The following is a 26,060-nucleotide window of genomic DNA, read 5'->3' as shown; positions in this document are numbered from 1 at the left end:
AACTTACGAGTTCAAAAATAAAATCACTTTACGAGTCATTATAGAACAATTTTAGGATTTTGAAAAAAATCCCAATAAATATTTTGAGAACAATTTTCAAATTTTGAAATTTTTCGAGATATTTTGAGATTTGTAACGACTTTAATATGAGAATTGAACAAATACATTTATTTATTGCATTAATATGTTCCAAAAGTTTGTAAGAGAGAAGAGAGTGGTTATAGGAGAGCTCTTCGTTCAATATTTTTTGAATTTTTTTTAGTTTGATGACCATTGCAAGTTTTGAGTCTTTGAGTATCCAAAACGCCGCTTCATCTGACTGTACATGTCACGATAGATTTATTTAAGCCAAGTCACCGAGCTCACCAAGCTTAGTCAGCATTCTATTATGTTTTTGACGAAATGTAACGACGAGTGACTGAAAAGTTTTAAGAATAAAATGATGTGATTAAAAGCTTTTTTAGTTGAACAAGTTTCCGGTCAGTTAAGTAACCCAAACACTATTTAACCCTTCAGAAAAATATAATGTTGTTTCATTATAAAATATTGGTTTTAGTGATTCTTAAAAAAAGGCCCACATAAAATAATTAGTGAGATGAAGCTATTAGTATTAGTGATCCAAAGAGTGAGTGGAGATCTATTTTAATCTCATTAATTAAAATTTATTTTAAGAGTTTGAATATTTGTTAGTTTGTTGGAGTTACTGTTTACTTGCCAGATTATCAACTTTTCCAAAACATCAAAATGTTTGTAACAGCAGACACTGCCAACTTCATCATTTACATATGTACTTCTGAAATCACAAGGCATTTACACCGAACAAGAGCTGATTTCGCAGGAAGTAGTTGCTTCATACACGAATTCCGCATTACTCACCCTGTCTTTTCATAGTAAATAACACCTGCAAACACCGGAAGTCAAACTCATGACCTCCCCCGCCAAGAAGACACGAGCTCAACGACTGCACCAACATTTTGTTGGCCATTACTCACCCTGTTACTTGAAGCCATCCTACAAGACTATTAAACTAGAACCAGGGGTGCCACAATGGATCCATCATACATAAGTTTCGAGGAGCCGTAGCAGCATCTACCAACTTGGTTACACCAATCTGCACAGATTGTGGTGACTCAACTGCATAGCCCTGTCATAACACAAAAATAACAATCGCCAAGATTGTTAAAAGATGAAAGCTTCTTCCTATAACTAGTAAACAATTTGGACCAAGACAATGAAGTGTTACTTATCAATACAAATATTACTATGCCTTTAGTATGATAAATAAATTCAGTCAGTTTCAAATTTTAAACCATACAGTACTTCCTCACTTTGTTTCTTTTCCCTCACAAGAGCCAAGAAGGGGTACATGAGAACTTAAACTGTGTACATATGTGTATTAAAATGAAGTATTATGTATTTATGGTGTATCAAAAAAAGGACTACTAGGATTTTAAACAAAAATGTACCTCCTCAGTTACATGTTGTGGAGCCAATGAATTGATCCTTTCAGCTACATGTTCAACATTCATCGAAATCTTCTGCATGAACTCAGAGGGGTTCGCTTTATATCCACCAATACCAGAAAGCAGGGGATACCCTGCAAAATATCTCCTCCAGGACCAAGAAAAAAGCTCATCACGGAAAAAGAGAGCTAAATGATACCACAGATGCTGACTTTTCTGCACAAGTGAAGATTTTGCAATGTAGCAGACAAAAATAAAAAGTGGAATTCAAGAACAAGAAGCTAGACAGCAAACCTAGCAGTGATCCGTTAACAGAACTTACCTTTGGAGAAACAACTGCCTGGGCTGCTGAAGAAATGGAAGATACGAGGACGCCTTCCACACCAAAATGGGAGATAAATTCCTGCAAATTCCTTGTCAGGCGGAAAGGGACTGGCTCGTTGAAATAGATTATACCATTGGCATCATATGCAGGATTGAAATCGGTCTGGAATACCTTCCCGCTACTTTTGGCAAATAATATCCTGTCTGGAGACCTACCCCCAACATGCAGAACATATGATAGGAAACATGAAAGGGCCAATTGTATGGTGAATTGCCTTTTGAATGCCCACATGTGGTTTACGTTAGATAGTGTTTTATACATGTATTTAGAGAATATGCTATCAATAACATTGATTGTGCTGTTACGGTAAGCTTTGAGCCGAAGTTCTACTGAAGCACCCGGTGACATTTGACCAGATATTGTCTTTTCAAGTTGCTCTTTAAAGTAAGTAACTGGTAGGTCTGCGTCTCTACCATTCCTTAAACAATAATGCTCATATACCTCAAGATATGTGCTGTACTTCGGATCATCTTCAACCATGCAAACCTAGTTAAATAATAAATTGCTATCAGTGAAGGAAAACAATGAATCATGGAAGTATATGGCACCTAAGCTTGTAACATAGAGTGATATCCACCAGGGCTAATTATCTATATTTAAGTGGGGAAAAATCTATCTACAAGCCTTTCCTGCAAATCAAAATACACATCATATGCAAATATAAGTAGGTACATCAGCACTTGCATCAGACTTCTTATTTACATGTACCTGGATATCATGTATATATAAAAAGGGAGGAGTCAAGGAGACAACTAACAGAAGAGCAGAATAAATTTAGATTACAATGGACTTCTTACCCGGGGCCAAACAGGTATAATAACTGGTGTGTGTACACATATATGGCGACGTCTTGATTCCTTGTGCTTATCGAACATTTGATTTATAGCACGGAAAAACTGTATAATTCTTTCATTACTTTTGGTATTAGTCAACATAGCTGTGACAGCAAAATGGTGCTGGGACCCATCAGATCCAATTAGAGTCAACCGTCGGAAACTGTTGCCGTGCCTTCTCTGAACAGGCACATCAGCCTTTATCCTGTCCAGTTTAACAGAATGACTGGGCGCAACTTCCTGAATGAATGGAACTTGTTATTTTTAGTACTAAAGTACTAATGCGTTCTGATTATAGTTTATTTAGAATATAAAATCAGGTAAATCTCGGTCAGTGACCATAACAGTACAAAATTAGGATTTATTCCAAACAAAATGCTACACAAACCTCATACAGATCAAATATGTTGAGCAAAGAGAAGTTACCTGATCAATGAAATACTGGGCTGGAATCTCCACATCAGTAAAATGAAAGTCACTCAGAACTTTGCTTTCTTCTTCCAGCTTCAAGACTGCTGGAAGCTGTTCCTCCATATCGGTTTGCACAACATTTTTCCACTGATTCAGTCTTTTTATCAAATCACTGATAGAGGCTGGAAATGTTGCAGTGCTCTCTGGATCAAGGTCACGCTCAAATTTCTGTTTGTATTTTTTTACAAAATCAACATGCTTGTTTGTAGAATCTGCTGAGAAACAGGTTCCACTTATATTGGAGAGCTCCTTTCCGAGAATTTCAGGAACATTTCCAGTAGCGGCATTTTGGTGCTTATAACAACGACGGAGGACAGCAGAGATCGCTGCAAATAGCCTCTCTTCTGGCAGAGGAACAAACTTCGAGCCAATTTCTGTGCAAAAAACCTGCCAATATATTACATAAAGAAGTCAAGCTTATTATTTGATGAGAACACTATAGGATTTTTCACAATGCCAATCTATTTAATACCATATTACACAGTGCGTGTAACATGATTAATAATTCTAAAACAGCTATCAGAGTAAGGACAAAAAATAGAATACAACATGTTCTAGACAGCACTTCTACATGAACAAAATGCATAAGTAGCCAGAATTAGCTACCTCAAGTTCACTAGAAAGATTCATGTGCTTGCTTTGAAGAGTCCCCATTATACACGTAGCAGCGTCATAAGCTTTGAGAGCTGAAGCATTTAAACCAAGAACATCATTATACTCTAATGAATACAGATTGCCATCAGTTATGGTTGAAGGGCTATGTTGCAAGGGTTTGTGATTCCCAGCATGCATTCCTTCTTGAACAACTGAGGAGCTATCAGGTTCTTGCATGTAAGAGCTTCTACCATGTGGAAACTCAACTATTTCTGTTGATCGATCTCCTTGCTGAACCTGATTGTCAGAGGCTAAAGGACCATAACGTTGACTCACTAATCTAGTGATGTCATCAGAAAGTATAACAGAACCAGAAGAAGAAACATTTAGCTGCACTTTTTGTTGACTCATGTCTGATCGGACATTTTCAAATTTCTCTATAGTTTTACGGAGCTCAAACAAGTATGTGCGCAGCGAGTAAAACAATGCCTAACATTATAAAAAAGAGGCCACACTTAGATATGTAGTTAGGCTAGAATATACCATGTATAAGAGGATGAACATGTTAAATATTTTGCAATAACAGAAACACATGCTATACCTGTGGATAATAGACAGCAATTTTCAGCAGAACAAGCTTGCAATGTAGTACTTCTGACCTCTGCAAGGATATTAGCAGCTGAGGGATCCAATAAAGCCAGACCCAGTGCGGTATTTGGTCCAGGTACTTGTTAAATGCTTTTCCCACGGGTTCATCCGGAGTATCAAAAGTGAGAAAGTAGATAACACGGGCTAGATGGCTTCTGGAGTTCGGTATACCATATTTTATACCTTGAAGAAAACAGCTAACAGCATATTCTAACCAAATGTCGTCAGGTTGTTTTTTGTAAACCTGAAACAAGGATACACCAATACACAAAGATTAAATATAAATATTAAAAGCAAGTGAATTCATTGAGTAAGAAATTGGAAAACTGCTACCATATCACAGTAATTTCCCCAGCTAATCCAGCCTTTTGGCAAGTTCTTACAAAGACTGATTGCATTTGAATATGCAGTATTGGCCCCATCAGAATCATTAAGCCTCAACAAGAAATTTCCTTTCAGACGGAAAATCTCTGCCTTGTCTACAGCAGGAAAGTACTCTATATTAGTACTGTTAATCAAATTAAGGCCGTTGATAAGTTCCCCCTTCATTTCTAGAAAAGTCTTTAGTTTCTCTTTTATATTCACAAAGGCCTCCTGCAAACATGTGCAGAAACTTCTGAAGAATGTATACTAATATAAACATAAAGAGCGAAAAATACAGAATATAACTTGATATACCTTCACATCCATAGTTGGATGACCATACAAATTTCCCAAAACGGAGACACATACATCATGTAATCCTTGCTTACGAGCAACATGGGCAAGCTTGTTTATATTCCACGCCTTGTCTTTATACCCAACGTAATTAAGTTGTTGACTGGTGGCACCAAAATCTTCAACTCCATGAATTACTGAACTACAAATTTCATTCCTCCATTGAAGAAAATCATACCAGACAGACACATCATCCCACTCATTTGGAGTCCTAACTCTCCACTTCTCAAGTATCTCTTTCGATTCTGCAAATTGGCCCTGTGTTCCAAGAGTAGATATTTCAAGAGTTTGGGAACTGCTAGCAATGCATACAACTCTAGCTGATTCTTGAATCTCAACCAGCTGCTGGAATTGTTGCAAAAGAGGAATTCGGGATTGAAAATAAATATCAGGTAACTGCCACCACTGTTCCAAAGCAAGAGTAACCCCTTTTCTCACTCCGTATTCAGTATCTTCCACAGCACTTGTATTCTTCTCGTGTAGAAAGAAGTAGGCTTTATTAATATGAGTTTTTAAAGTTTCTTCAACTTGGGTATTTGGAATTAGATGATCTTTAAGGTAGGTCCAATCCGGTTGTTTCCAGAGGCTATCTAGTAAAATATCATAGTTCCCAACAAGTTTTCCAAATTCTGACAAAGCATCCCATTGACCCAGTTGCCGTGAACAATTGAGCCACTGTTCTTCCCAAAGACACATCTCTCCTTTTGAAACAGTGCAAGTACCCTGAGTTGCCTTACCCATAGCCTGACAGAAAAGGTTTTGTGCATGCTGCCAGTATCCATGCTGAACAAGTGAAAGTCCAGCGCTTGTTTCTTCTGTGACCGAACGTTTCCTCCATAGTCCACACCTCATATCTTCCTCGTAAAGCAAATGATAGAGCTCATCCAAAGACTCTGAGCACTTTGAGTCATTTATAAATAACATTGCATGAGTTTCCAACATATTCAGGGCGGTGTTCCACGCATTAAAGGTTTTCCCAATATATTTGATGAGCTCACTAGGCAACCGAGGCTGTGGATGACAAAGCTGAATGCCTTCCAAAAGAGCTTGTACCACGTTAGGCCTGCATGCATGTTGCTTCTTGTGATAATCTTTCGACAAGAGAGCTACCATAGGTTTTGCAAGTGTTAACTGTTCATCCTCGCGTAATGCCATCCAAATAGGAGGAATCAACAATACCCACAAATTATACGCAACATTTGGATCCTCTTGAGCCAGCTCTATCAGCGGAACAACAAGATCAGCAACCTGAAACATCAATATAAAAAAAATAAGAAAGAAAACTTTAAACAAAAGATAAAATTGATTAAAAGCTTGTAATACAGCGTCCCCTACATATATCTGTAACATGTACCATACTGTCTTATTCGTATAAGACTTAAGAACAAGGCCATTGCTAAATCATACAAAAAAGTGTAACAGCGTCAAGGTTTGGTTCAATCAAGTCCTTCAAAGATATATAAAATAAATATCACTCAGTAGAAGATAAAAAGATTTGGTGCAAACTTATTTCCAAGACTATAGTAAGTGTTCAATTGAAACATGTGTGTGTGCATATGTATATATATATATAATATAGTAGTCCTGGGAGAGTGCCAAACAGACCCGAGCTACAAAATAAGTAAAGATGTATCCACTGACCACCATAATATTATTAATAATGTCACAACTGTTAACAATGGGCGCGGTAGTACCTGGAGTTGGCTCATTTTACTCAGAAACTGCACATGCTTCAGCACAAAGCTAGTTACTAGAGGACACTCCTTGGAAGTTTCGCTGACATCAATATTCATGGATTCCATACAACTATCAGTAAGAGGATTTGACACCAGAAAAGATGGCACTTTCCCCGAGGTTGGTGTAAGCATAATAGATGCATCCTGAACTAAGACTGCAAAAAGAAGATCAAGGCCCTGCTTGAGCCAGAAAATATCGCTAACAGGTTCCCAGTCCTGGATCTGAAATATGTACTGCAGTCTGATGAACAGTGTTCTCCCTAGAGAATTATCATGCAAGGAAAGGAATTTCCTCCTCATTTCTGGATCTTTTGCCCTCATACCTAGTAAAAATTTTCTTTCTACCTTCTCAAAGACTTCTTGGCATAGAGAAAGAGGATATCTGAAAGTTAAGTTGTTAGCTTTAATTGTATCATCGTAATTTAGAAAAATAAACAGAACACGTGCTACTTACTTATTTTTATTTGAACACAGTTCATAAAGAAACTGAAGATATTTTTTGTCCCACTCTTCGTGAAAACTTTGCGGACGATTCTGTTTATGAACCTCTGAGACACTATGGAGGAAAGAAACTACTTCTTTGGGACTGAGTATTATGTAAGGCTTGTTGGTTACTTCATGCTCAGTAGAACCTTCTTCAATCCACTCTTGGATTACATCAATTAGGCATAGGAGGACAGAAGAATCAGTATTTTTATCCGAGAGCAAAAACATCACAGTCTTTGTCACAATTTGTTTGCAGACAGGAAGAATCATAATCTTTCTGTAAATAAGTTGTACCACAGACTTCAGATTAGCATTAATAACTCCCATGTAATCACCTCGTTGAGAAGATAGGAGTGCAGGATTTGGACGGGTTCCCTGATCCTGAAACAGTGTCAAAAAAGAACAAACATGATATACTAATGGCAAGGACTTGTGTTGCAAGAAAATATGCTTACTGCTCAAAAGACCAAGAAACAATTTTCAACTATGAATAAAAAAATGTCTGCAGATATCACAAAAAAAGAAATACAAAATAATTTGAGGGCAGGAGGAAAAGCTGCTCAACATTGGCAATTACATTGTGGTATGTTGAACTTAGGGCATGCTACATTAGAACTTGTAAACTATCCACGAAGCAAAATTTTGAAAACAGGCATGTATCTGAAATGGTCAAAAAAATGATGCACAAACTATGCAAGCCAAAAGAAATGTAGCTTAGCAAAAATAAACAGAACAAAATAGAAGGAAATCAACCAAATATAAAAGTATCTATAGACGGAAATGAAGCCATAGATGTCTCACATGAGAACCAGTTGACAATCTTAATTCCCGAGCCAGATGCTGAAGGACATGAATCAAATTATAAGGTTGTATCAAGTCATCTTGTATCTCATACAGCAATTTGATGATGTACAGCACAAAGGTGATTGCTTTGGCAGACATATCTTTATTTTCTATATGCGGAGTTGCAACAGAGACAAGGTACTTCTGTATAAGATCATTGACCTTGGTAAACAATTCCTTCACCATTTGTGGTGTACTTGCAGCTTCCAAAGGATATGCTGAGATAATCTTCTTTAATAGGGAGCGCCACAAATCTCCAGCATCTACGTTTTCATACTTGAGACAAAGCTCGAAAATCTGCAGCAATAAAGCAATTATGTAAATTACAAATATTCCATGACAGAGTTGTGAGCTACACGTAGGTTTCTGCATGTTTACATGAAAAATGTGGTTGCAGTTTTTCTGGATTATAATGTGCGGTTGTTTTTCTAAAATCTTATTCAGCACATCCAGCCCTTGTATTAGAGCTGCTGCAGGGTCCTTTGCTTGAGTTAATTGACTACTGCTCAGCATCTTCTCCAGATAATCAAACTTGATGTGGCCACACGGCCAAACATCTAGAGCTTCAGAAAGAATCTCCAATGCTTCTTTGTAGATCCTAGTTCCTTCACTGTCATTAGGCTCTGTTGCGCATGTTACCTAAATAGAAAATACAAAACATCGGTGATAATTTGTGTGGTCATTTGAAAACTGAAATGGAAAAGAAGTGTGACCACACCCTGTTTTATGAAATTTTAACACAGATCTATATTAATAAAATGAAAGTACACTGAACGCTAAAATTGAGATTATAACATTAATGTAGTGGAAGCAGAGCATATTCAAGAGCAGTTAAACCCCTAGTTTGGGTGGTGGACTGGATCCATATTATCAATCATTACATTAGTAATTTTATTTATAGCTTGATTTTGTAATACTAAACCTTCAATAGGAATTACTACATTAATATAATAATGGAGAGTAACTTAATCGAAATCTGGAAACGTGGCATCCTAAATGGGAATCGCTACACTGATGAAGAAAAGTTTCGTATAGAAAATTTATACCCTGATCACGGGAATGGTATACCCATAATAAAATCATTATATTTTGAGAACTGCTAGAGCTCCCAAATCCATTCCGGAAACAGTTTCCAAATGATGATGTGTCAACTACTTATTGGTCATTTCCTCATAAATAAATTGGACTCCCCGTGCATTGATAGGAGCCCCGCCAAGTCAAATATGACATGCGTAATTCGGGTACAATTTTGGTATCCATTTTGAGACTCTAGCATTGCTCTTATATTTATTAAAAAGATTTTACATGTCCGGTATGTTCACTTAATATCTGTGGTTAACATTATGTTTTATTTCACCCCACACAAAAACACATACACACACAGGTATAAATATATATATATAGGGAGCTGTTTCCCAGCCATCGTTGGATGGGATACAGCTGCCGCAATACTTCATTGCGGTAGTACTCACCTGCCGCAATGAAACATTGCGGAAGCCTGCAATGAAACATTGTGGAAGCCTGCAATGAAACATTGCGGATGGTGTATCCCAACCAAGTTGGTTGGGGATAATTTTCCATATATGTATCCATTTATACTACATCTTTTTGCTTCATGACTCAGTGGCGGATCCAGCTTCGAATATAAGGGGGGTCGGAAATTTTTTTAACGAGCTTCGAGCCGAACATTTGGCATGTTTTGCTCAGCTTGAAATAAGCTCGCGCTCGGCTAAAAAAAAATCAAAAATACGATCTTATATATTAGATTATTAAAAATATTTTCGCCTGAAAATTCTCTCTTAATTGTTGCAGTTGTAACTGTTAGAATCACTGACGATTTTACCAACATATAAACTCAAGGATATTCAATTTCTTTTTGTAAGGTTGTAATAAGATCTGGGCATCTCGCGAGCTTGCCCGGCTCGAACTCGTTTTACTGGTCTCGGCTCGGCTCGTTTCGTAAACGAGCTCGAGTCCGGGTAAAGGTTTCAACTCGTTTAATTAAACGAGTTGGCTTAACTTGACTCGTGAAATTAAATAAGCCAAATTCGGGCAGCGTTCTATGCTCGATTTAGTGTAAAATTGAACGAGTCGGGTAGAGTCGGGTTCGGGCAGAGGTTCAGGCTCGTTTAACTAAACGAGCCAGCTCGACTCAATTAAACGTGGCTCGAATTACATCCGGCTGGAAACTCGGCTCGTTTGGACCGAATAACACCCCTATCATTGTATTTTTCAACCATATTTTGAACGAGGTCAAAAATACTATTCAAATTTTGAAAATCAACTTTGGTTCTTGTGTCAACTGTATACTTAAAAAGCTGACATTTAAGTGATTAGAAGACGTATTTGATCAAATTCTGAAGGATAGAATTTTAATCAAAAGCTAATAAAGAAATATGTTGTTTAAGTAGAAACACTAGTTCAATATCTATTTCTATCCGTTTTTGTCATATATTCCTAACTTCTACTTTCATTTGTAACTCATAACTTTTTTAAACAAAAAATATATACCTTTCATTTATAAATGTTGCCCCAATATAAAGATTTTTGACATCAAAAAATTTTAAGTAGGGGCAATCTTTTTTTGGCAAAAATTAAGGGGGATCATTTTTAATTTTATATAATTTGAATATACATATTTAACTAAACTAAAAATTTAAGGGGGGTCGACCCCTCTTGCCCCTTGCCCCTTATAGGATCCGCCTCTGTCATGACTATAGGATTACCATACCTTCTCTTACAGGTATTTTAATCTCATAGAAATGGACTTCAAATATGATTAAGATTTACTTCTATGGGATAATAATGCTTTAAATTTAGAATATATAAACTAATAGTTCAGGGATTAGAATCGCCTAAAACAAACATGGTCATAGTGTGTTATACATTAAAGAAATGCATGGAAAAACTTAAAGATGTAAAGGGGCAAATCTTTCTGATATTATCATAGAAACAAAAAGAGATGTTTGTTATAAATTATAATGGAGCACAGCAACTTCACCAGTACATTTTAAGCAAAAAGAGAAAACACAAAAGAAGCTTACCCTTAATAGAAAATTAATAACCATTTCCTCCATTGCAGCATTAAGTTTGAAGTCTTCACCATGTTTAACGGACTTTATGCTTTCTGGAATGGGAATTATTGAAGAGCCACTAGATGAGATGCAATCAGCCATTGACCTCTTAGGCGGATCTCCGAAAACTGCAGGTTCATCGCGCAGATGCCTACTATCTGAATCAGCAGAGCGATGACCAGAGCTATTACCATTTTGGTTAGGAACCTCACCTTCTGGTGGCACCTTATTCTCATCTTGTATTTTTTTTTCCCAACTGATGACTAAGCCAGCAAGAATAATTGCAAATTGACGATTCTCTGTCGTAGCAGTAGAAGAAAATCCAATCTGACTGAGAGAATTAATCATTAGTGGTATGAATAGGGATCTGTACTCATAGAAGAGATGAGAATGCCGGACAATGAGCTGAAAAATGTGGACCATATTCGGAATCGTTTGTCCTTCTTCCACTAGAATTGTCTTTGTGCACCGTATCCAACTTGGCACATGAGAATCAGTAGGAAAATTTCTTTGTGGAAGAACTGGCACTAGCATATCAAGAGCTTGGTTGACCATTTTTTTATATTCTTGTTGACATGAACGGAGAAGCACACAAAAAACCTGCATGTTGGAGAGTTTGTCAACATGATAGCATGGTTAGTTTTATAGAATAAAAAGACTGTAGAAAAAACAGAGCAAATAATTTAACAGGATTATGATATACTTTAATTAGAGAATGTAAAACAAAAAAACTGCTGGTGGGGTGGGAATAAGGATGCCACTCCTGGGCCCGAAGTGACCCGATGCCCATCCTAGTACTTTTCATGTGAACATAGGACCGATTGCGAGAGATTGGTGAACCGGGTAACATTTGTATATCTGGATCAGTCCATATAAAAGATGCACAAGATGACTATGTCATGACATTATCAACATCAGGTTACCATGACATCATGATTGAAATCCTTACCGACCAAGTATGTTATTTCTACAAAATAAAACGCTCTTACAGTTCTCATATAGGTCCCTATCTAGTTTCATGATAGCAAACATATTTTGCGCTTCAAGAGTACATGTAGACAGACACTGCAGGTGAGTAAAGTCACCTGGAGTATAACTTTTGTTGGCGCATTGTAGGACTTGAAGAAGTAGCAAGCATTAAGTAATGCCCACTGCTTGATAGCACAATCTTCGAGCTTAAGATGAATCCAGCAAAAAGAAAAAAAATTCTTCCTATGATGAAGAAGGCCATCAGGGAGATATTTGATAAATAGCGAACTGAGATGGAAAAGCTCAATCCTTAAAGTTTCACCATAATACGTGAACACCTATTCAAACATCATGAGATTTAAGACAGAACATAAGTAAAAAAAGCCTTCACAAGTAGACAAATGGAAAAAAACTTAAAGCCATAAATGTATAGGTCTGTAAGAATAGTGAAATGTACATCTTTGGGAGGCTCGATGAACTGCTCAAAAATTATATCAATCATAGTTGTGTCTAAAACTTCCCAAGTCTGGCCATTCTGAAATGTGTATTCTAAAACTGGAAATATGAGCATCTGCGTGATAAGCACCAAGTGATCTTCACATAGTTTTCTTGAGCGAAAAATGTCAAGAAATTGTAGCATCAGTCTCTTCTTCATATTAGGTGAATAAATCTCAGCTACCTGAATAAGAAATGATGATGTTCAACACAAGGTAGAAAATAAATAAAGAGGGGGAGAAGATTCAAATATCTGATATATACAACAATAATACAATTAATTTATCATTACGTATTCATGACCGTACCTCGATAGTATAAAAATTCTTTAAAAATGTATAGTTGAAGCGGGTAGGAAACAGGAAGATTGATAGCATATCAAATAGCACGCTATATTCAGTGCCATCATGGCGCAAGTGATTTAAGAAGCATTTGACGAGCCATTTTGTTTCCTTGGCCTGAGATTATCAGTAAAGTTTTAAGACTATTAAGAGCACAATAAAATTTCAGACAAAAAAAGGTCTAATTTCCGCAACTCTGGCACACTCTAACACTTGAATTGCCAATATTTTGAACAAAATTAATATCCTATTTACCTAGGAGTCTACACTGAGACATGATAACAAGAAAGAGAACAATAACTTCTACCAGGAGACAGGGAAAAGTTTTGAGCTAATAATGCTACCCGCCTCTATGAACATTCAAGCCTAGGAAGAAAATAATCATCGTTCCTACCATGGTACACCTTGGCATTCCACTCTTTCAAGATACTCAGATTAAAGTAGATGAAGGACGAAAACCACATATCATCATTATCATATTTAGCAAATCTATATATTTATTGTCAGGGATTAACAATTAAGGTAGAAAAATTTGTTTTTTTGAGAAGAAACCTTGATATATTAATAAATTTTGCAATGGCTAAAAACAAAAATATTTGTGGGGGCACATGCCCCACGGTCTACCTAGAGCTGTCCTTGGCAAGAACTAGCATATATTAAATTATTTAAAGTTAAAATTTAACTGTAGCGAGTCAATGTGCTAATTGACACTTGCCAATGATGCTCACACATTTCTGAACCTATTCTAGACGAGTCAAATGGGAAATGTATGTACCTAACAACTGTACCGAGTCAAAGTGGTAGCTGATTTTTGATTATGTTTTATGAAAAAGTTAATGCCCACACATGTTTTGCACAGGTTACCTGCTAGGGTGGATGAAGAAAAGATGTGTCTTCTGGGTGTAGGTCTTATACTCTTATTTCTAAAGCAACAAAACGTCCACTTTCAGCATGGAAATGATGGCAAAAAAATAACATGAAGAAAGATATTTGTAAAATTTATTTAGAATCTTAAGTACTATTTTTATGATGTCTGAACCACATCAAACTTACTTGCACCAAGGTCAATTCTGGCTCGTTCTGTAAACGCTCAATTCTTGCAGCCGTATTCCACAAATTGACCAACAAGTCAAACACAACACGATTATTTTGTAACCATAGAGGCAATAATTTGACCAATGTTTTTATCAGACAAAGACCCCCAAAGTAGGCATTCGATATATTAACGAGGGTTGTGGCTGGAGTATTAGAACAATCAAATTGGGGAGATCGAATTCCATCAACCGATGAGGAGCCAGAAGAAAATTTCTTAGCAACTGATGCTTCACGCTGTGGTAGAATATTAGGAAAAGCACTTGCAAGAATCTTTGCAGCAGAGTTTGCAAGTTCATCCCTCAAGGGCTGGCCAACATCTGACTTTATCATGGACACAAAGCTGGATTGTGACAAGAGTTATTAGAAACTAAGTAGTAAAACAAGAAGCATCTGATAATCACTAATGTCAATTTATCCATACCCTTGGAGGTATTTTGTCTGACATAAGCGAGCAAGGAAATAATCCACAGCAATAGCAGGGTGACAATTTAGAAATTTAGTAAGTGGGCTGCGATATGGACTATTCATCAACAGTCCATAAGGAAGGGCAGCTTCCAAGTCAAAAGTCACTGTTACAAACTCAGATAAGAACTTGGATGCATCCAAAGGAAGATGGTGAAAAATCTCAAGAATAGCTGCATGAACGAAAACAAACACTTTAATTCAACATACATACATACATATATATACATATGTGTATATATAGGCAAATTATCCACAGCCAACTTGGCTGGGATACACCAGCCGCAACATTTCATTGCGGCTGCCGCAATGTTTCATTGTGGCGGGTGAGTGATACCGCAATGAAACAGTGCGGCTGGTGTATCTCATCCAACGATGGCTGGGGATAAGTTCCCATTTATATATCCAGCACTGAAAGTTTATTGATGTGAAAAATAGAGGGGTTGCAATATGTCTCTAGCAACAGAATTGTAAAAATTTGTCAAAGACGAGAAGCCAACCCAAATTTGGCTGGAGCAAATGCTTATATAGATGGAATAGTAAAGACATGTGCAGGGAACATGTGAGACCTTGGTATTTGTAATGCTAAACAATGTGTTTCAAAATTTTCTATTGCAGTAATATGACAGTACCAGTGGTAAACATACAACACAATAGACCAGTTAATTTCCAGAAATATTATGACTTTTAACTTTTCAAGAAAATAGAGGAAATAATACTCACCAGATACTATTTTAACTTTCTCATCCATGTTCCATGACTTCTGACATTGTGCGAGCTTCTGAGGTTCCAACAAACTCTTGAGGTGGAGCAACAATGTGCCACCCAAAGCACTAGTAAATACACTAGACAGAAGTTCAAGCAGGTGTGCTACACCTTGTAAAAACGGTAGGCTGAGTTTTTTTATTTGCTTTAAATCATAGAGAATAGGCCTTATGTTGGTCTTCAGAAGTTTTTTGGATATTCTTCGTTGGCAAATGATCTATGAGATTACAAACAAAATGCAAATCCAGATTGAATGTGTAATTAGTAAAAAAGAAGAGAAAACAAGACAAACAAGCTGAAGCTATCAATTATACAGAAAGCCAGATGCAGATGAGCATCTAGAGAGAGGTTACATTGTCTACTGGATCAAAAGCTATCTTTAAACTTTAGTTCAGCTTGATCAGATATGTCAACATTCAGATACAGTTCCCATGTGATACGGCGAACATTTTAAATAGTGTTCAAAAGTATCTCCTGGCATAACTATATATAGTCTAATAATATGTCAACATTCAGACACAGACAAATAAACACATTAAGAAAAAGTATCAGACTAAGTTTTCAAATTGGTCACTAGCTTGACTTAAAAAACATAAATACACAGATGTGTAAAAGCAAATTCATGTAATGAAGAAGCTTGCATAAGAAATAGCTTCGAACCTGGCTTATGCTCTCTTTGGCAACAATACATATTTCTGGAATTTCACTCCACAGGGATTTGAAGAACATGGAAATGATATCTTCCCGCAAAGGGGAAAGCTTTTGACTCCTAAATTCTTCCAATTTTATTGAAGTGGATAGAAGCTCAATGCAGAGTGCACGAAGTCTGATTAGTGACCCAACCATCCCTGGGCTCGCAGAATTGACAACAGAAAAAATTTGTTCAGTCCGAGCTATTTCCAGTGCTTCTTGTAGGACACTTACTAGTTCTTGAGTCACCTTAATAAAAGGATTTTGCAAGGATAGGCAGAAGTTCAAGGCAGAAACTATATGAACCTATCATCAGTGCACAAAAGTTAGAGAACATAATAGTTCAGTTCCGAAACAAGAAAAGCTTACTTTAGACTACAAGGTAACATAAAGTTCCTTTCTCGTCTATGGCTAATTCAAGTAGATTTATTATCTATATTTAATTAGGTTGAGTATTAACACATGACAGTTATTCCAATAAAGCTAGTGTAACTAGTTCTTTGAAATTTTTAGATTCTCTTCAAAAGGCAATGCATTAGTAGTTTTAAGCAGGTAGAGTAATAAGAAATTTATGGGCAGCCAATAAAAAATATTACTTGCTGATTAACAGGTCTCGAACGTAGCTTGCACGTTATAAGAGGTTGCAGCAAAGGTTGGTAAAAAGGTATAAGCAACTTAGACACCTTGCTTCCTGTTCTACTTGCCAAAAGCTCCATGCAGGACTGCACTATATTTATTACATCAGTAGAAGCATTTGGGTTAAACAACTCAGAGGCAAGGTATTCAATAACCCCTTGAAGACTTTGGCGGCAAGCTTCCCTATTCACTTCATCAAAAGTACTCAAAATATGGAGAACCTGCTCAAGCACCCGGACTGTCTCCTCCTTCTCTTTTTTAGCAGATAAAGGAAGCCTTCTAACAACGTATACCAGTCCACGAACAATCTTGACTTGGAAAAGACACAAAAATTCCAAGGTGACCTTATCAATCAAAGCACCAATCCCCATCACTCCTCCTATCTGTGCTTGCCATGTACTTGCATAACAACAATGCAAAAGTTGGGCTAAAAGTTTCTCAAATACAGGCACCCGAACAGTTGGAGATGGCGAACCAAATGTAACAGCAGATGGATTAGAGACCATAACTGGTGCATGTTTTGAGCAAGCAAGTAACAAAGAAGTCTCAACAAACACATTAAGTGTGCTAAGAGCAGCTCTAGAATACCTTTTATTTTCATCAGCCAGCACATCCACTATTGCATCTAAAAACATTGTTGAGTCGAGTTCCATAAGATTGGAAGACGAACAATAGCTTGGTATTCCACCTGATGAATCTTCAAGGGGAGCAGTTGCACTTGAGCTTTTAGATGAATCATTTTCGATGTGGAATAAGATTGCAAAATGATGACAGATACTTGTAACATAATCATCGGGGGTATCAAATAGATCAGGTTCTGTACTGGTGGCAATGATGGTAATCAAAATAGTCTTCAACAGAGAATTCTCAGCCAATAGCTGAGTCCTGGTTTTGAGAGACAAGTCAGCCTACAAGAAATTTTTGTTTGATGAAACTGAAATTAGGAAACCAAGAATTAATATATATTATTTTTCAAACCAAATTATGTTATAATAATTGAATTAGGACAATTATTTTCTTTTTAACAAGTACCTGGATATGGTGACTAAAATATTTGTACGTCAGATACACTAAACAAGAAAGGAATAAAATAACATAAATTGTAGTAACATTTCTTAGTATAGAAAATCTTTACTAATCATCTATGCAACAGTCAACTCTCAAGAGAGTCGCAGGGTTGATATTTAATTCAAGTTCCCTCAAAAAACAATGTAAAAATGACAGTGAACCACGCCAAAAGACAATAAAATGTACTTACGAGGACACAAATCAAACCAGAGACTGGAGCTACACCTGTGCAATGCAAAATTTGTACATTTTGCACACTATTTTGTCTATCCAATATGAGCAGTTGTGCTTTCCATTTGAACATTCATAATCAAAGACATGTAAAGAACTATATGTGCTAGCTTTTTGCTCAATGACATAACCTTTTCATCAAGTTTCTGATATTATTTAATTCATTTGACAACATAACATAATAAATTTGCTCTTAAAATTTTCTACGAATCAGACGATAAAAAGTTAAATTTTTCTACACCCAATTCTTAAGGAAGCTGGATACAAAATTCTGGTTCCAAAAAACCAAATACAAGAAGAATAATGATTATTCAAACTGAAAATCTACACAGGTAAATCCTCAGACGTATATAAATTGATACATGAAATGAGAAACACTCAAACATATCACACAAGCTACATGAAAACATTAAATAACATCAAGATAGGCTACATGTACAAGTTCCTTGTGGATGTATAACAACGAACGGCTTATAAATTTAGTTAATATTTTAAGCAGGGGGGGTCTGGAAGAGCATGAACAGTTAGCAGGAATTAACACAGTTACCAAATTAACAGATGAAATTTAAAACTGTAAAACTAACCTTTATATATGTTTTCTCTGGATCGCTAAAAGACAAATTAAGCGAAGAAGTTAAGATAGTAGACAGATACCGGCATGCTAAGCTCTCATCAACTCGTCTTGGCAAATTAAGCAAAGAAGATAAACACGCACGGATAAATCTTAAAGCTTGTTTTCTATGGACCAAATTGATGGAACTATTTATATGTTTAACTGCTGACACGGCAAGATTTATACACTGATCTAAAGGTACCACGAAAGATGTTGAGCTCCCAAATGTTAAACAAATGCGAAGTCCATGCTCTGGGTTTTCCTTGCACTCAAGTCCAAGAGGTTCTCTGAGAAAGCGTCTATTACGACCACCCAACTTTCCAAGAATTTGTAACGATCTTGCACCCCAAATATATGGGGCTGGTCTCAGGTGAGACCATAAGGCCAACATCACCTCAGGTATTACATTTCCCATGCTATATTCCAGATAATCAGGTTTTAACTTATCTACCCAAGATTCAAGTGTTCTCAAACCCAAATCCACTTGATCAGACCTGCCTTTAAGACAAATAACCAAAGGCTTCATAAGACAGGGTAGGAGAGGTAACAATGTACTTAAACTTCCAGGATAGGTCAAGCAAAGTTCCAGCAGAAGGTCCTTTGTTTCCCCAGAAGACCCCTCAAGCATAGCCACCAACATATTCAAGCATAGATGCAGTTTAGGAATCAAGTCCTGCATGAGAAGCTCACATTTCCCTCCGCCAAATGCACGGAATATTGTACGAAGAAGTAGCAAATAACCCAGTGGTGCCTCATTTTCAGTTAAACTTTTCATGCAAGTATCGAAAATAACATGGAGGTGACGCTGCAATATACACTCATGATTTGATGGAGATTTTACAACAAAGCCAAATATTAAATGGAAAAGCTGCAAAACAACTTTTTCTGCAGACGAATCATGTTGCTTCAAAAGGGAAAGGTTGTTAGTCACCAGAAAATTAACCAAAACACATGCAGAAGACCTGAAAACTGGAGGATCTTGCTGAAGATAGGAAAAGATGTTAAGTATCTGATTGTTAGATATCATAGAATCAAATAGATGTGGCATGCACAATGAGAATGTATTTGTGACATCTTGAGGTTCCATAACATTAAAAATCTGGGAGAAATGATGTATTATTTCTTTATCTTCATGTTCCTTGAACACGACTAAGCAGTCCATGGCGGTACTTAGAACACGGGAAGCTTTCCTCACCTACCAAATGCAACTCTATTACGCAAAAAAATCAAAAAAGAGCATAAAACAATAGATAACGAATTGTACCTCATCTTCCTTCATCCACTTGCATGATGTCAGAACTGATGAACTGGATGGTGAAGGAAGCATCTGCAAAAAATTAACACGCTATGAAGATGAAACCTGAGAAGCAGAACTTTTTAGAATGAAGTACTGTGCAAGTGACTTTTTCAAGAGTGAGCCGGAAACCTGTGACAGTGGCGAATGAATGTTCTTGATAGTCCAAAGAATAGGCTTCATACCTGAGCATGTCAAAAAGCAGACATATTATCACTTGTTCGATGGCAATAGGCAAGCTAAAATGACTGTCGGCACTTGGCACCAATCAGAAAAAGTAAACACCAACAAATCCTAATTTTACATCTAAACAACTTTTACACGATACAATAAATCTAGAGTAACAATATCAGTTACATAGCTCAATACATTTATAATATTTTTAAAAAAAATATATATATAAAGATAGTTACCCTACCCATAATCAAATTTGTAAGTAAATGCTTGTAATCACTGACTTGCTTTTGATGCTCCACCGACACCTGGGAACTAAGAAAATCCTGGAGAGCCATAAAAGAACATGCATTGTAGTAGAAACTTATAAACTAGTAGGAGTTAAGGCAATCTAACGGATTTTTTTTACACTTAAAATGGTCAAGCCTAAGCTGTTTCTTATATTCTCGGCATATAGAGGATATAAATACCTTGTTAGTCATTTGGTTTCAGCATATATAATTTGGCATATAAAAGTTATCCGTTTACAGTATCACAAACATTAGTAGAAGTTGCCAGTGGCCACTTGCTCCGGCGGTATCTCCCTCGCTCCCTTTACAGGAGGTCGGGGGTTGAAAGAGGTCGGGGGTTGAAACCTTGTTAAAGACAAGGTGGGTGTGTTAGTGTGTTAAATTATCAAAAATGGGAACATTAGTACAAGTTGGATAGCAAAAATATTGCAACAGTAACATCTTTGGGTTAGAAAATAAAATGAATTTACATGTGACTCTAATTCTATGTTTTACAAGTCATGCCCTGTATGAAGCTCTCACGCCTTGGATGAAAAGCTCAGCAAATAAGCGGGATTTGATTAGAAAAATATTTTAATTCTTATAAAAATAATTTCAGAATTCTAATCTTTAAGGTTTTGACCAAAAAAACTCCACCAATAGGTTTGTCATACGTATACTCGATTTTAAAAGTGAAAGTACAAATACAAGTTTGTCATAGTTACGAAGAAAATATGACTGAGTATTTGTTCCTACAAAGAAAATATAACTAAGTATTTGTTCCTACAACAGGGGAATGGCATACAACCTTTGCCTTTTGTTGATTGAAAGGGAATAAAACTTAACATCAACAACAACAAAAGTATATAGGCTATAACAGATATAAAAGCACACAAAAAAAAACCCATAATACTAAGCAAAACAAACCTTTCAATATTGATAAACATGGGAAATGGAAAATGATAGCTACATTTTCCAAAAAAAGTGATAGCTAAAAGTATTGCATTGGCTCAAATTGTGAGTCAGTTTGACATTTTGACCAGAACATGCTATACAGGAAAGTGTTCTTTGTTATAGGGAAAATCTAAGAAATGTTTGGTAAACTAAATTTATCTTTTCTTAAATTTAGAGGCCAATAAAAAATATTATAAACTTATACCAAAATAAGATTAAATTAAAATATTTTTTAATTATTCTTTTAAAAAACAATATTTTTTAATTATCTGAAAATGAAGAAAATTTTATATCAAAAGTGGGGGAGCACAGCGAAATATATTCACCATGGGTGGGTCTATTCTTGTTGTCTTAATAACCTCTATACAAAACACGATATAATTGACATGACCCTCTAGCCCCTTGAAAGGCTTGTTAGAAAACCCCTTGTCCTACTTGCCTAATTGCCCATCGTTGTTCAAAATGAATAATTTTTTTTTTGTAGTATTTAGTTGTTTTAACAATCTTACTCTTAGCTCGATTTTTATTTAGTTTTGTGTTTTGTTAACGACTTTTTGTGGAAGAATCCTAAGAGCTAGAAAAAGTTTTTTTTTAATCGCAAACCACGTGAGCGAAGGTGGGGTTTTAAGTTTTACCCACATGCACAACAACTGGTAAAATGCTTTTACTATAATTTTGTGAAGTCTTATCCACCAAAGTAAAACAATATATAGAGCCAACTCCAAAAAGGAAGCATCTGGCTAAAGTAATCACCTGCAGAATCGATTGCTCGAAATAGCTGAATTTTGAGGCAAAAATGTCAAAAACTCTCCACTGCAAATTCATAACCATATGTTACTTTTAGTAAGCAGCAGTGGAAAATGAAAATGGTAATCATGCAAATAATGGATATTCCCAAAACAGAAACGGCCTGTGATCATAAGAAGACTAAAACATAAAATGGAATACACAACAAATATGGAAATCAAAAAATGCCAACCATTATTGATATCAAAGTTCTTAACTAAGTGTAATAATTCTCATACCAGCAGACTCCGTGCTTCCTCCATGGATGACGGGTCAACTGCTTTCTCTAATATCGGCTTCATCTACCCATGACAAAAGAGAATTAAGAAATTTGAAAGCAAAATAATGAATAATACAGATATTATAATTTATAGCAAGAGCCTCATTGAATTCTAGCTCTTGTTTACAAAAATAACATTAAAGTAAAGTACAATAATGTTATACAACTTAACCATCAAAGATTAAAACCAAAAACACACCAGATTAAGCATTAGGCGTGTACAAGTAAGGTGAATATTCAACGGCCACGATGAGTCATGCATGTTCATCGAGAACAAGGATATAATCCGCGACAGCTGGAGCAGAACCCATAATACGTCAACGAGTTAAAAATAATAAATTAAAACAGAAGCATAAGATCAAGACCATAAAACTGTCATTTGCTACAGATGAATAAAAAAATGTGTCAAAAAACCCTATATATTGATATAGAACACAAATCTATATATAACAATGTTAATCATGTAAATATTCATTAGAATTGGAATTTCTGATAAAAGATATATTAGAATTATTTTAAATTTAATTTGTATTTTTCTAAAAAAATACTAAAAATGCAATTTGCACATGTTATCTGCCAGTAAATATACAGAGAAAAAGACCTGTAATAAGGAGAGTTCCCACATGATACGGTGAATAAGCTCTGCTATTAGATTAAAAGCGAACGGTCTCAATATCTTCATACCAATCCCAACAAGAACTCTGTCATATAGATCAAAAACGAAATGAACTGTATAATGAATTCTGAATTTAAATCATTGATCAATTTCTAAGGTATTTACAGTTTAAAACTCCAAGTTGTACTTGTATACCTATTTCAATATTTTACTACCAACTTCATACTACATTAATTCAATAGAAAAACCAGAGGCCAAACTGATTTGCATCAGTGCAAAGAATGTGTAACCTGTGTATCTAATTTTTTTTTATTAAATAAAATATAAACTAAGCAGATAGAAGTTTCTTAGGTTTGTACAATACGTGTAAAAACATTGGAGGAATAGACAACAATCACACGAGTGTTTAAATTTTACAAATATTAAAAAAAGCTCAGTTTTTAATGGCTGAGGGTGACATCAATTTTTATACACAGGTGTTTCATGTATAATTATAATGCATCAAGATGGATGAATATATGCACACACATGACTAAACAAACAGGGTAATGAATGTTTGATAAGGTCAAAAGTTCTACAAACTCTCTCCTAATAAGTTGGTAAATATAAGGAAGTTTAAGCCATCTACAGCAGCTGAGAATTAACATATTGACTAAACATCAAGCACAAAGACAAGAGAACCCCTTGATGCATCCGATGATACACAAATTGCAAGAAACGTTGACTGAGGAGTGAGGATTAATATTCTGGAGGAAAAACGTATAGGGAACTACATGTATATTACAATGAAATTATTAGCCAGTACTCCGGAACCCAAATTCCAACAGATTCAGTAGAAAGAGATATACATACATTTATATGTTCAGAACATAACCAAGTAATAATTGTACAAGAACGAAAGTTAATGAATATTAACTAAACAAACTTATCGAAAACTTGAACTGATTTAACAATAGATAACAAAAGATTATAAAACTGAAACTAACCTCTGGTCCAGTAGTGTGTCGAGCAATGACATCAAACCCTTCCTAAAGTCTGTACGAATTACATGTTTCAAGCACACTAGCAGTTCCTATTACAGTATTCGTAACTAAAACTTATCAGTGTACAATAAAGGAAAATTGAAACTTAAAAATGGAAAATTAAGAGTAATTTACCTTCCTCACAGAAAAAGTCTCAGGACAGTTAACAAACAGGTTCAAAATGCCTTTACATATATTTTCTTCATGTGGTCCGGTATACTTATTGTAATCCCTCAAGAAGTAACACAAGAAGGAGAGAGCCTGTAATAATAAATTAAATAAAAAAATCAGGGAAAATAAAAGGATAAGAAACAATGCATAATACAATAATAGGTGGCAGAAAGGTGACAATGGGGGAGCCTAGGCTTTAGCCTCCGCTGATCTTCAAAAACTAATTATAAATTTTTTCTTCCGTCCCCATTACATCCTAAACTTTTCTGAGTTATCAATATTTTTAAACATTTTATTTTTAGCCCCGCCTGTTCCGCATAAGGCATAAAAGCCATTGTTAACAGAAGTTTTGTCCAAAGTACAGATTAAGCCTTGGAGATCAATTATAATATTATATACCTTGACTTGTGCTGCTCTCATGTCAATGTAGTGAGACTTCATTGAAACTGGAACGTCTTTGGGTCCCACAATAGATAAGTTCTGTATCATCAACTGTACCAAAAGTTGTACCAGCCCCTGAGACGGCTGGTAATTCATTTTAAATAAAGACATCACCATTGCTGGACACTCTGCAGCCATCTTCAACGACACAGTACTCCGTAAAATCATCCTTTTCCGATCCTTGTGAGAACCTCGCATCGGATGAATAATTTCATCGAAAGTCATTTTAGTAGTATCCCAGAACCATTCATCCTGAACTGGCGAATGTATTTCCGGTGCAGGATTTGGAACCGATGAATGTGTTCCCACTTCAGGATCCGGAAGAACCGGTGAATGTGTTACCGGTTCAGGATCCCGAACAGGTGCATTCTCGAAAACATGAACGACATTCTGCTTAAAATCCCGTTGCAGTCGAACAGCATAATCGAAAAATTGCTGAAGCACACGAGACTGAGGTCTAAAATGCCTAACAATATCGAAAATTATACGTGCACATTGTAATCCAATCTCTTCATTATCATTAAGCAGTACATGAATAACAGCACGAAGAATATCGGTAGCAAAAGGACGAAGAACCTCAATGTGAGGCAAACGAACGAGTATATCAATAACAACATATCGCAGTTCATTTTCGACATTTGGATAAAACTGAGGCTTAGTAACACGAAACAAAATAACATAAAAAGGCTTGATGTAACATTGTAGAAAATGGAAATATTGTTGTGTGTATGTCACGTCCAAATTCAACCGAATCTCTTGTACTATCTGTAGCCTCCTCTCCGTAGCTGCGAATTCGAAAATCGAAAAATTAAAAATCACATACATTAAATTCGAAACATATACATAAACAAAAATAAAAACAAAATTATATAGAATATCAGGGAAAGAAAAGTACATGTATCGGGATTTATCAACAGCCGAGCATGTTGTTCGAAATTGTGGCCTGGAGCCATAATTAAAACTAGAATATAGTATTGTAATGAAAGAAGCTAGTGAAATTGTTGCATGAGATTGATTAATTAGGAGTAAATAATTGATTTACGATAGGCGAGAGACACGGATTGTGTTGTGTAGTAAACACAATTATAATCTCTCTCCTCTCTCCCTAATCTCTCTCTTGTTAATATAATCTCTCTCTCAAGTAGTATAATATCTCTCTTTCCTCTCTCTGTTGTGCAATTATACTAAGAAGCAGATACAGTCGCCACAGACAGTGTATGTTGTAAGTTTTATACAGGAGCTATGTTGGTTACGTTTTTATATGGAGCGGTGATCTAGGCCCACCATAGGACAGCTTCATCCCTAAAATCACTCGTATGTAATTTACGAATTTATCCCTATGGATTTTGGGCAAATCCGCGTGTGAAACCGGGGTACGTTGGCCATTTTATTTAGGTGTGTTTTTCTCTGCCTTATTCTTTTTCTTTTTTGCTAATTT

The 26,060-nt window shown here is 35.9% G+C and overlaps 1 protein-coding gene across 1 annotated transcript; it reads right to left on the bottom strand.

The window, feature by feature from the left end:
- Window positions 1-699: 699 nt before the first annotated feature.
- On the bottom strand, window positions 700-25,675 carry LOC141723572 (transcription-associated protein 1-like). Its single transcript, XM_074525409.1, has 34 exons — window positions 25,518-25,675; window positions 24,581-25,407; window positions 24,146-24,271; window positions 23,975-24,060; window positions 22,974-23,073; window positions 22,572-22,667; window positions 22,332-22,394; window positions 22,060-22,119; window positions 20,328-20,409; window positions 20,042-20,094; window positions 19,880-19,942; window positions 18,587-19,810; window positions 16,664-17,611; window positions 16,038-16,373; window positions 15,336-15,594; window positions 14,572-14,785; window positions 14,109-14,490; window positions 13,023-13,172; window positions 12,677-12,898; window positions 12,336-12,557; window positions 11,221-11,850; window positions 8,555-8,815; window positions 8,135-8,473; window positions 7,302-7,714; window positions 6,806-7,229; window positions 5,073-6,359; window positions 4,728-4,988; window positions 4,348-4,638; window positions 3,759-4,235; window positions 3,108-3,539; window positions 2,646-2,921; window positions 1,786-2,334; window positions 1,467-1,679; window positions 700-1,144 (listed from the first exon to the last, which is right to left on the bottom strand). The coding sequence occupies exons 1-34, from the start codon at window positions 25,573-25,575 to the stop codon at window positions 1,028-1,030; spliced, it is 11,541 nt and encodes a 3,846-aa protein (XP_074381510.1). The 5' UTR covers window positions 25,576-25,675; the 3' UTR covers window positions 700-1,027.
- Between the last annotated feature and the right edge of the window lie 385 nt (window positions 25,676-26,060).

This window comes from Apium graveolens, chromosome 5, assembly GCF_009905375.1.
Source record: "Apium graveolens cultivar Ventura chromosome 5, ASM990537v1, whole genome shotgun sequence".
In the NCBI taxonomy this organism is placed as follows: Eukaryota; Viridiplantae; Streptophyta; class Magnoliopsida; order Apiales; family Apiaceae; genus Apium; species Apium graveolens.
This window is presented reverse-complemented; position numbering and strand designations above follow the sequence as displayed.

Bases quoted from the DNA above. Each gene is read 5' to 3' on its own strand.
- LOC141723572 (XM_074525409.1), bottom strand. From the start codon at position 25,575: ATGGCTCCAGGCCACAATTTCGAACAACATGCTCGGCTGTTGATAAAT. The intron at 3,540-3,758 runs GTAGCTAATTCT...ATATATTGGCAG, and splicing joins ATCTTTCTAGTGAACTTGAG to GTTTTTTGCACAGAAATTGG. The intron at 1,145-1,466 runs GTACATTTTTGT...GTGTTATGACAG, and splicing joins CACAACATGTAACTGAGGAG to GGCTATGCAGTTGAGTCACC.